This window comes from Platalea leucorodia (assembly GCF_965183815.1).
Source record: "Platalea leucorodia genome assembly, chromosome: 7".
Classification (NCBI taxonomy): domain Eukaryota; kingdom Metazoa; phylum Chordata; class Aves; order Pelecaniformes; family Threskiornithidae; genus Platalea; species Platalea leucorodia.
In genome coordinates this window covers 4,823,208-4,835,401 of record NC_138829.1, presented here as the reverse complement: position 1 = coordinate 4,835,401, position 12,194 = coordinate 4,823,208, and the positions used below count along the sequence as shown (strand labels likewise).

Genomic DNA, 12,194 nt, shown 5'->3' with positions numbered 1-12,194 from the left:
ATCGTCCGCCCGAGTCGCTCCCTCACGCCGGGCAGGGCGGCCCGACCGGCGGCAGGAGGAGGAGGAAAGGCCGCCGGCACCTCGGCGGCCGCCGCTGTGCGGGCGGGCTCTCGCAGGCGGCGGGGAGCGCGGCGGCAGCCCCGGCTTCCCCTCACCCGCCGGAGCGGAGTCGCTGTGAGGCGGCCCCGGCCGCGCCTGCCGCCGCCATCCCCGCTCTCCGGCCGGCCGGGGCCGGGCCCCAGCCCCGCCTGCGCTCAGCCCCGCCCCGGGCTCTGACGGGGCAGGCCCGGCCCTCGGGGCGGGCCGGGCGGCGGGGCCGAGCGCGGGAAGGCTCGAAGCGGGCGGCCGGACCGGCGCGGTGAGCGGGCGGGAAGGCGGCGCGGCCCCGGGCCTCCCCCTCGCCCCGGCGGGCGGTGCGGGCCCCTTTCCCGGCGCGGGGGGAGCCGCGGCCTCTGACGGGGAGCGGGGGTCCCTCCCAGGGCCCGGCGGGCGGCCTGGCCTGGCTCGGCCCGGCCTGCTGCGGGCGCTGGGCTGCCTGAGGGACAGGCCCCCGGTGACCGCCGCCTCCGACCCCCCGTAACCCGGGTTTTCCCCCCATTTTCTGTCGTGGTTCGCTTCCACGGGCGGGCCCTCCCCACGCAGCCGCCGTGTCCAGCACCTGCCCGGCCGTGATCCGCTTAGGCCCAGCGGGGCACGCCTGGGGGCTCAGCCCCGTGGGTGGGTGGGTGTCGCAGCAGCTCTGACCTTGCCCTGCCATCTGAGTCTCTTTCCGAAGCTTTTTCTTCTAAAATTTATTTTATTTCTCCCCCTTTTGTCCTCTGTAAATAAACAGGTGAGAGTGAAGATGCCTTCCGCGCAAAAGCCGATGCGGTACGGCCACACCGAGGGCCACACGGACGTCTGCTTCGATGACGCTGGGAGGTAACTGCCCAATTCCTAGAGACCCCGGTGAAGTGTAGCCTGGGGGAGCGATGGGCTCCTTCCCATCTCTTGCCTTCTCAGGGGTTTCTGTACCGGCCACTGCTGTGTGAGACACCAGGATGGATTTATGGCCTTGCTTGGGCTGGCAAATATTTTGGTTTTTGCCTGTGTTGAGACGTGGCTCTGTGACATATTTTGATGCCCTGAGTTTTGAAGTGATTGATTTATAACTTAAATGTAACCATATATATATATATATATAAAATAATAGAATCATAGAATCGTTAAGGTTGGAAAAGACCCTTAAGATCATGGAGTCCAACCGTTAACCCAGCACTGCCAAGCCCACCACTAAACCATGGCCCTAAGCACCACATCTCCCCGGCTTTTAAATACCTCCAGGGATGGGGACTCAACAACTTCCCTGGGCAGCCTATTCCAATGCCTGATATAGATATATATAGATATATATAGTACGTATGAATCATAGAATGGCTTGGGCTGGAAGGGACCTTAAAGATCATCTAACTCCAACCCCCCTGCCATGGGCAGGGATGCCACCCACCAGATCAGGGTGCTCAGGGCCCCGTCCAACCTGGCCTTGAACGCTGCCAGGGACGGGGCATCCACAACCTCTCTGGGCAACCTGTCCCAGTGCCTCACCACCCTCTGAGTAAAGAATTTTTTCCTAACATCTAATCTAAATTTCCCTTTTTTCTCTTTCAGTTTTTTCTCTTTCAGTTTGTAAACTGTTCCCCCTTGTCCTATTGAAATATATATAGTATGTATGTATATATAGTATGTATGTATATATATAAAACCTTTATACGCACTTTTTATAGAGTGACTTCATAGAATCTAGAAGAAATCAGTGTAGCGTGGGAGTAAATATATTCACATATGCACTAAGCAATTAGAAATATAGTTGAAGAAATCCAATATTGGGCTTGCTATCTTTTCTTGTTATTGCGTTAGTTCTTGAATGTATAAATATAAACTGAGTATTTGCCGTTACCTTCGTATTGATTAAAAATAAATGGTAAACCAGAAAATAAGCCCTCTCACAATGAACTCAAGGGGTAAGTCTTATATATTGAGTATGGTTTAAGTCTATGTTCTCTTATTCCTTTCTTTAGTCCATTAGCCTTGGTACAAAGGCTGCTCTTAAGGGTTAGTCTAGTAACAATCCCTCAAAACCACAAAAAGCCATGCTTGCCATTAAAATGCGAATGATTAAAAAAGGGTGCAGACATCTCTGCCAAATAGCACTGGTCCACCACTGTTGGACTCCCCAGCATCAATATATTCAATGTCAACACAGTGTTGCTGTCAAAGTACAGACCTTACAGAACTAAGAAGAGCAACATCACAGCTTCACCACTGGCTTTGTAACATTTTGCTGCTTAATTAGATTTTTTGGGGACTGCAAACAACTTCAGAAAAAAAGAATGCAAGGCTTGGTTAGAGATTCATGATGTCTTTACAGAAGCTTGCATGGGATTTTTAATTATATTTGCTCTGTGACTTCTGGTTATTGTTTACCACATTAAAATTGTGGAAGTTAACTCCAGCAAACTTGAATTCCATATTAGCTATTTTTTAAGGGTTCTGTAGGCCTAGAACACGTTAAGCTTGTTAACTTCAGTCAAGCATGCGTTAACACTCTTAGTTTTGCCCTCGACTTTGTAATCAGCTGCAAGGCAAGTTTTCAAAGTCTTAAGAAGCAATTAAATGCCCAGTTCTTAGATAAATCAGTGCTAACTAACTCCTTTGAAAAATTTGCTCTAGGCCCTGGAAAAAATGGATTGACCGGTAACGTCTAAGGGTTGGTTCAGATGAGTGCCAGGCGTAGGTAGTTATCAGAGACTGGAGGTACTGTGTTATGCTGCCAGAGGTGACTTTTTCCCCCTATTTTTAATAAGTTACTTAGACATAATAAATGTAGGTATTTGCTATATCACATAGTATGTGTTGTGTTTCGATTTAAAAAAACAAAAAACCAAAAAAAACCCCAAACTAACACTTTAGTAACATCTTCATTTTGGGATTGAAAGTCACAGTGGCTGTCCTTTTCATCCCCAAATGTTAACAAGTCCTGTGTCTTTCCACAGCTGCATTGTAACTTGTGGCGGTGATGGAGATGTTAGGATTTGGGAAAACCTGGATGATGATGATCCGAAGTCCATTAATGTGGGAGAAAAGGCCTATTCATGCGCTCTGAAGGTATCATTGTTAACCAAACTCCTCTACATTTTGTCATGCTGGTGTTGGTCCCTGACTGTACAGATGTTGGATTTTCAAGCTCAGGGATGCTGCTCGTGTGCGTAACATTAAACACATACTGGGATAATATACAGAAAAAGGCAAGAATAACACTGTATGTAGCACATCTCAGTCTGATGTATGTTAAGTATGTAGATCTTTGTCTGATGTATGTTAAATATGTAGATCTGTCTTCAGATTAATGTATGGAAAAAGTAAATTGAATGCTGTTCAATGAGCAGCAGGTATTTAAATTTGAGCATATGAATATATTCTACCTTTATGTCCAAGTGAAAATATTAAAGCAGTATGGAAAACAATTTTCTGAAATACGCAGAAATTTAATTGATTAAATGTGCCTATAGACTTCTAAAACATTTAACTAAATTAAGTGTTTTATATAAATTTATATAAATCAAGAATACTTCTGACAGTTCATTTTACCCCATACAGGACTGTAGAGGAATTATTCCTTATACTAAACTTCTGTAATAATTATTTTCCTCCTCTTCCTTCACATTCAGTTATAGTAATTTCTGACTTTGATCTCCTTTCTGAGAAACAAACCCAGCAGATTAAACTAATTGTGCAGTGAACTTTTTAGGCCGTTTCAGTGTTTTCTCACAATGTGAGTTCCAAAAAAGTTTCCCAGTGTAAGATGTAATCGTGAAGTATTAGGAAGAAGAGCCAAGAGGTTGTTTTAGATGGGCCTGTTTTAAGGTCCAAGGAACTATAATCTATATTAGGCAAAAACTACTTTCACAAAGTCAGTGTCTGGTAATGCTTTGGTAATGCTTTTTTATAACTGCTTGATATTTCGCTCTCAAATTGTTGTTTAGCCCAAAGATGCCTCTGACCCGCCGTCCCCAAAGTCAGAACAGGATTCTTGCTTGCATAAGTTGTAAGAACTTGTGAGAATGCTGACTAGGGGCGGTTCTGTAGTCTGACTGACTGGCATTTGAAGCATGACCTGCTCTGTTTGGTTTAATGTTAAGGCGGTTCCTTTTGCATATATCTTGCAGGAGTCATTATTTGTAAATAACAAGGCAAATAAGTTACCTATATGAATTTGTATAATAGAAAATAATTCCTTTTACTATGCGTGCTCATGTATTTAGCTTGAGAATTCTCACAGTATTTCCTTTATGTGCAATTATTCGTATATTACATTAGAATAGAAGGTCTAAAATGTTGTCTTTGTGGCAATTGTAGAAGAGAGGAATTCCAGAAGTTCTTCAGTTCATCGGTTCTTCAGATATTGTGTAGTTGACTTTGCAGTGATAAAGGAAGATTTTAAAATTGTTTTTCAACTCCTTGTGATTTTGGAGCAGAGTACGAAAAAGTAAAATAACTGAGAATTAACATATATGTATTATATTTTAAAAATAATAATTTGAAACCAGATTCAGAACTACTGCCTTAAGTGAAACCTCTTTCTTATATCCCTTTTAACATACCTTCTGCATCTGTTCCTCAATGCCTGTATAATCTATTTTTGTCACTGATTTTTAGGGTATTTTGCTGTTGATTTTCATCACGTTACTTACCTTTTCACAAACCAAGTGAGGTGACTTGAATGAGTTCTCTTAGCAAAGCAGAGGCAGAGTCAGAAATTGCTGTAACTATTAATGAATAGAGGAGGGAAAATCCTGGTTTTAATTTTTGACACCAGTAGGAAAAATCCTATGCTTTTAAGTTTATTGTAAAGTCCTTTAGTTTTGAGGGATTTTTTTATTTTTAAACTGTGAGATTAAGAACACTTTGTGAGACTTAACTTCAGGAAATCTTATTTAAAAAATTATTCTTCATTAATGAAAATGTCATGAGGAACTGATCTGACCTGTTGATATAACCTAGGTAATAAATGTCATCTCTTATTTAGTTAGGTTATTTAGTACTGGCTGCTGCTTTATTTATCTTCAGGATTTTTACTATAAATTTAGGCAACTTAAAAAAAAAAAAAAAGCCACACACTACCCCCACTCCAAACAAAAAAACCCTCAAGGATATAAGGCATTTATTTATATATTTCAAAAACTTACTGTGATGTACAACTGAGGAATAGCATTGTCACTTGAAGAAGAGAGATTACTTTTCCAAGTACAGGATAACTATTTCTTTTGTTTTGCACTGCTTTTAATCTGGATTCATTTTTAGGGAACATCTGTCTTCTGTTTTCTGAAAAGCACTAAGCTATAGTTCATGAACTTCTCATCTTTCCCTGGTGGCATTTAACTGAGAAGTTCAGTCCGAGGCTGCCCTCTCCTGATGCTGCAGCATATTCATTTAAATAGGATGCAAGATTCTTCCTGGTCTCAGAGCTTTCTTGCCTATGTAAAAGGAGTGAATTTTCCATCCACCGGAAGAAGATTGGATAGTTCTCTTTGAAATTCGTTAGTGACTTTCATTATATTAGTAAAGATACAAGTTGGGAAGGTCTTGATGCAGTAAATTGCGATATAGTTGGCATAATGAATTTTAAGTCTGCTGAGGAAACTGAAGTTTCAGTATTAAATCTAGCAGCGTGTTTCTACAGGACTGAAAGTAAGAATAATTTTGTAGTTTTTAATAATTGGGTTAAAGTAATAAAGTATTAAAGTTGCTGTGCTTGTCTGTATTTTTGGGGGAAGAAATAAAAGTTAAAGAGTATTTCCCCTACTATTCTTACTGTCAGACCTCTTTTGGAGCTACTGAAGCTAATCTGCCCAAATATTGGGAACATCAGAGCAATTTTTTTTGGCTTTATGGGCGTAAACGTGTTTTAACTAACAATTTTTATGATGAATTATGTTTTTAGAATGGAAGACTGATCACAGCAGTATCGAACAACACTGTTCAGATCCATACATTTCCTGAAGGAGCTCCAGATGGCATCCTTACTCGTTTCACCATGAATGCAAACCACGTTGTCTTTAATAGTGACGGTACCAAAATTGCTGCTGGATCTAGGTAATCTGTGCATGATAAGGAAAAGCATTGCTATCATTCAAAACCTGGCAACTTCCTCGCTTGCTGATTTTTGCCAATGAGATCATTAATCCATGTACCTCTGAGGGTTTTAAAGTATTGCAAAATGCCTTCAGGGGGTGGAGGGGAAGAAAGGAATGAAAAGGACTTTAGGAAACAATGCTTTGAGAGATACTTGATCCACCAAATAATTTTAAATGGAATTCTGGTGTTGTGAAATAATTCCTTTTCTTTAGGAGACTTGAGTGTTTTCAGCTTTCAGTCTTGTAATGTATAAGCATAAGCGCTCGCCCATATGGATCTCATTGCAGCATCAAGGATTTTGTTACTGTGTGCTAAAGATAATGTCCTGACTGTTCAGGATCACGGTGCTGCAGATGTATATACACACGCAAAAGTTAGATGAGTCCTAATTTGTGCGCGAGCTTTGAGTCATTCGCTGGCATAAGTATCATCACCATTCTGCCAAATGATAACAGATGACAGTTGCAAGACTTGCCTGAGGGGAATTAAATGCGTAGTTTGGTTAATTTCTTAGGGCAGCATGTTTGCTTTTACATAATATATGCTAATCCTTTAACAGAGATGGCAAAATAGCAAGCAGGCAATATTTTTTTTTCCATTTATTTAAGGCTCAGGTGATTCTTAATTGGATTTGGTGAACTCTTTGGGCAGCTGTAGGTAACTCGGGCTGTCTGCTCGCTTCTCTACTGGAATTTGTGCTCCGCAGTAGAGATGGCAGAGTGTTGCATCTGCTCCCCTGGCTCCTCTAAATGTGAATTGAACTAGAAAGCGATTTGGATGAATATGCTGGACTGTGAACTCTGGCAGCTGTGGAGCAGGCACACCAGCTCCACCAAAACTGGGAGGCTGGACAGCTGGGGGCAGTAACCACTCTAATCTCTAAATCTGACAGGGATCATGAGTTTGGGCCCTTTGCCAGTGCTTGTTTCTGAGGGAACAGCTCTGCCCCAGGATCTGACTTTGATTAGAGAGATTAGGCAGACGGCGAACTCCTTTTTGTTTGCTAAAACTTTTAGAAAAACCCAATACTTCTGCAGCCTGGCCAGGGCTCTCGCATTAGGAAAAAGAGGTCATAAGACTGTGAGGCCACCCCTCGATGAGGTCTTCTGTAACATACTGAAGGAGAAGGTGACAGCCATGAAATGAAGGAATGCAGCTAAGAAGAATTGCTTTTAGTTATCCCAGATTTCTCCATTTTTTTACACGAAGTCTGCAAACTTCAGTTTTATAGAAGTTTAACATCCAACTGGCTGCCAGAGTTCGCAGGAACTATTTGAAAAATAGTTGTGTGGCTTCTTAAATAAACAAAAAAATATCCTATTGCCTGTTTGTTGTTTTTTTGTTGTTTTTTTTTTTTTTCCTTTAAAGTTGTTTTGCATTGTTTTAAGAGTGCTAACATAATTTTAGTTGTCTTGCAATACAGCTTAGAGACTTCCTTTCATGACTGTTCGGATAGCATTAGATAGCTGACAAAACTGAGGTGGTGTTTCTGAATATAGTTAAAGTAACGGTTAACCCTATAGAATTAGGTCCTAAAATTAAATTTCTCTCTGAGGGTGTTGCAACGAAGTATGAGAGGGAGTGGTACTGAAAGATTGTCACAAGAGCTCTGTGGCTTAGAAGTTAGCATTGATATTTTGAGTTAAACTGCAGTAATGTCTGTAATTTTGGAGGAGGGAGTACAACTGTAAAAAATCTGTTAATGTATCTCATACACTAACTGATCTTAAAAATCCTGTTAAAAATGTCACAAAATAAATTACTTGCTCTGTCTTTTTTTTTTTTTAAAAACCACATGACCAAATAATTATAGTAATGAATATTGGTCCCATTCAACAGATAGTTCTTGTTAAGTCAGCTCTCTGGTATCTAAGCAGAGGTTTTCATTAAGTCATATAGAATATTATATTAAACAGGTATATGGTCTGTGTGTACATAATATCCCCTTCAAAGAGCAACCCTATTTTATGAACTTTGACGTGAACAAAAATTATGTTCTGATAAAAATAGCCTGGCCTTACTCCTATTGTAGTAAGACTCAAGATTCTCATTTTCCCTTTGATCATACAGTGTTGAGAGCTGTAACTTCCCCAAAAGATAGTTAGTGCCCAATTTTTATTGCCATAAACACATAGTTTGTCATTGTTAATACCAATGTTATACTTTTATGTCTGTGCCCTTGTGATCTGCAGTGACTTTATGGTCAAAGTTGTGGAGGTGACTGATAGCAGCAAGCAGAAAACATTCCGAGGACATGATGCTCCTGTTTTAAGCCTGTCTTTTGACCCCAGGGATGTCTACCTGGTAAAAACACTTTCTTGTTTACTTTCTGCTTTGAATCTCTTTTTCCCTAGGAAAGAAAATAAATATATACTTTTTACACAAAAAAAAAACCAAACCAACCAGTGACAGGGCACATGAGACTGCTTCATTTCAGCTAACCTTACTGGTGATGGAATGTGTGACAACTTGTTGCCTCCCAGGAGAACTCAGTCTTTGCTTTACTACTCAATTACTGTCTATGTTCTTCTGGAATCTAATGCTGATCTGATTTTAGAGGGGAAAAGATGGCTCACTAAAGAAATTTAATACTAATTTTGAGCCTCTTTGCAAATAAGCAGCTCACTTGAAGTATGAGGGTTTGTAATTACAGTAGCTTGGAGTCAAGTACAATTATCAATATGACAGTATAAGAAAATTTTAAGTCTTAAAATGGTTTAAACGGGGAGGCTTTCTTTTTAAAACTGCCTACATATTATATGCCTGGAGCATTGGTTACAGGGATTTTTTTCAATTTTGTAACATTAATTTCTCTATGTCTTCAATTATTAATGTGTTTACAAAAATCTCTTACGTAGGCATCGGCGAGCTGTGATGGTTCTGTCAGAGTATGGAAAATTGCAGATCAGGTAAAAGGCCTGCCTTTCAAAGTGAAGAGTTTCCTAAGAAAGCCAGGATTTCACAGACAGTGAGAAGAGCTGGACTGAAATAACCCTACTGGAACAGGGTTTTCTTTTTGGGGAAGAAATCTAACTACACTTTACAGAATACTTTTATCTACTTCTGGGAGAAATTCCAAAGCCTGATTATGAAATGTTGCCTGGGTAGCTGTGGTTTGTTCTTCCTGTCTGTGGAATCCCTGGTTTCTTCCGTTCGTCTTTCTTCGTTGGCCAATGTTGTGTATTTTGTCCTCGGCACATTCAGAAATAACGCTTCTGTGTAAAGATAGCAATTGACATCAGATTCCTTGGTTCACAATTTCAGCTCGTTGCTTTCAGGGTTAAGGAAGGATTTTTATTCTAATAAACAATTTTCTAGGTATATTTTGGTTTTGTTTATTTTTACCAAGCTTCCTATGAAATAATGAATAATTTTCAGGATTGTAGACTTCCTGGTGAAGGTGGAATAATGGTCTGAGACGCTACACAGTATCTTCTTTTATAAGTGGTCTGGTTGGTTAGTCTTGATCATGGGAACACAGTTACTTTGACCTGAGATTAGGAGGAGAGAGAGATTTCCCATGCCAGGATCACTGAGAGGATGCCCATGATGATAATATTTTCCTTTGATAGGGGACTTAGGACAAAACGTTGCTTCAGTGTTTCCTGCTCTCTGCCTATGACGCACATACACCGTTTTCTAAGGACTCGAGGTTCAGCTCAGTGCATTTCAACCTTTTAGGTCTGAATGAGTTTAAGGTGATTGACAAGGGGCTTGCTATTTCACTTTTTTGTTTGTTTGTTACAAACTTCACCACAGTTTCTCAGGAGGAGGACATAAATTATTAGAAATACAGTCTTTGGGCTCAGCTTGGCAGTATTTGGCTGAAAAAGTTGAAGGCCTGTATGAAATAGGATTTAGTGAGGGAATCTGATTTAGTCTCTGCTCTTGGAACTCTAAGGAGCTTGAAAAGAGGGTTTCAAGTGAACGCCCTAATAAGGCAATTCTGCGTAGGTATGTGGGATTATTTTTGCTAAATGCCATTGACTGGAATAAGAATCCGTGTGGAATTATTCCTCTAAGTACGGTTGAAAATGTACTCCTGCGCTTGTGGATTGCTACTTTTTTAAAACAAAAGCATAATTCTAATGTGAAATCTCGTGTTCCAGACTGACGGTGGGTGCCTTTTGGGGCAATTACACTAACAGTGTCCTAGGATTGTGGCAGTGTGACCTATATATCTGTGCTGTAATTTGAGAATATAGCCATTCATTCTTTATACTGCTGCGGTGAGATTCAGGCTGATGTGTGTAACCTTGCTGCAGTTGATCTGGGTTTGACAGATGCATTTTGGCCAGATTTCTCTATAACCTAAAAATATGTGAGCTCATTTGTTCTGTGCTTGATTAAACACACTTGTTCTGTGATCTTATTTCTGTTACAAGTAGTTGTATTGTCATTAAAATAGTTTCAGGTCTATATTGGCAAGATATTTTTTCCTGTTTGTTTGTTTGGTTGGTTGGTTTTTTTTTAAGTCAGTATGTACGATTGTATTTGGATGAAAGAGATTATTTCAGTTCCAAAAATGGTATATCTTTTAGGTTTTTTTCCATGCTTTTCCTTTAAGAATTTGTACTACACAGTAGATTTTCACAGAGCTAGAAAACTCATTTTTTTAATATTCTGTTTTCAGACATGCACAACAAGCTGGCCGCTGCTGCAGAAATGTAATGATGTGATAAATGCTAAATCAATATGCAGGCTTGGCTGGCAACCTGGCAGTGGGAAGGTAAGAGGTATTGTTTTAGCCACATCTTAATCCTTCTTTGTCTTTGGGAGTGCAACAGTAGAATTCAATCTGGGCAAGCCCAAATTGCAGCTCCTGGGACTAAGGAAAATATTTGGGGTAAAGTTCACTTTTAGGAAAAATAAAAATGTGGAAATGGTTACTTGTTTAAGCTCCAGACTGTGTTTGGCAGTAGTCCAGCTGTCAGCCCAAAACAATGTTAAACAGTCATGTTGCGCTGAATAGGAAGGAACATTGTACACGAGGGAAATAATCAAATTGCTTACAACAGAGCATCAAAGGAGTTCAGTCTTGCTCTACTTGAAGTAAATTTTGCCCCATCAGTAATCTTGCTCTGTAAATATTTCCTTGGTAAGCTGTTCCCTTTCTCTTCACCTGAAGAACAAAGTTGGTTCTGTTGTGACTAAAGGTGGTGCTGATAAATACTACAGGTTTAGTGCATTGTGTATGTATTGCTACAATAGTACTACGTATGGATCACTGGTCAAAATGGGTTGGAGACTTAGTATAGCTGTAGAGATGTCTCTGTAGCCTGTGACCTAGAACACCTCTGCTGCATCTGATAACACAAAGGGGAGAGGAGAAAGGAGCAGATAAATGCGAACCTGTACGAAATGAAGCATGCCCTGCCATGCTTACAGTAAAGGACAGGGAAATGAGTGAAAGTTGGCCGTTTGAAAAAAATGTTTTATGCCTTCTGTTCTTGCCTGTGATAATAGTGTGGCAGAACCTATTCATCCTTTATTGACATTCCAGTATACTGGATCAAAAGAGTATTTTCCAGTGTTTTATCACAGTTCTTACCTGAATAATCCTGCTTCCCCGACTTAGCCTTTGTGTCTGTCTACCTGTGTCTGCTCTTCAAAATACCTGTCTGCTCTGGTAGCATTACGTATCTTTTCCGTGGAAGAGAGAATGTCACCTGCAGTACAAATGGTTTCAATATCCATATTGCATAAAAACAAATACTTTTAAGTTTTAGGCTAATTCTTCACACACAGACACAGACACACGCACACACGCGCGCATACATATTTGAAATGTAAGTAGTTGTCTTGCTTCTCTTACAAAGCAAATTGGTATAAGTCTGTAAAAACTCCAAATTGTAAAAAAATAAACAGGCAGTAACATTTATGTAGTTTTGTGAAAGATGAAATGAGCTATTTCAGGTATCAGCTATTCAAATAAGATTTATTGAGAAATTGTAACCTGATCAAAAGAGGTTTGGGGAGGGAGGGAAAAGGAGAATGTAAGCCTTGTGCTCGGAGCATGG

General features: G+C 40.5%; 1 protein-coding gene across 1 annotated transcript in view; it reads left to right on the top strand.

Moving 5' to 3' along the window:
* Positions 1-315: 315 nt before the first annotated feature.
* The window catches only part of WDHD1 (WD repeat and HMG-box DNA binding protein 1), a gene marked incomplete at its 3' end in the record, with an annotated part of 30,205 nt that continues 18,326 nt past the window's right edge, over positions 316-12,194 (top strand). Inside the window, exons 1-7 of the mRNA XM_082316850.1 lie at positions 316-358; positions 833-921; positions 3,033-3,144; positions 5,981-6,132; positions 8,367-8,478; positions 9,033-9,083; positions 10,808-10,903. Of these exons, the coding sequence (XP_082172976.1) occupies positions 845-921; positions 3,033-3,144; positions 5,981-6,132; positions 8,367-8,478; positions 9,033-9,083; positions 10,808-10,903 (600 nt within the window). The 5' untranslated portion in view covers positions 316-358; positions 833-844. The remainder of the gene's footprint in view (positions 359-832; positions 922-3,032; positions 3,145-5,980; positions 6,133-8,366; positions 8,479-9,032; positions 9,084-10,807; positions 10,904-12,194) is intronic.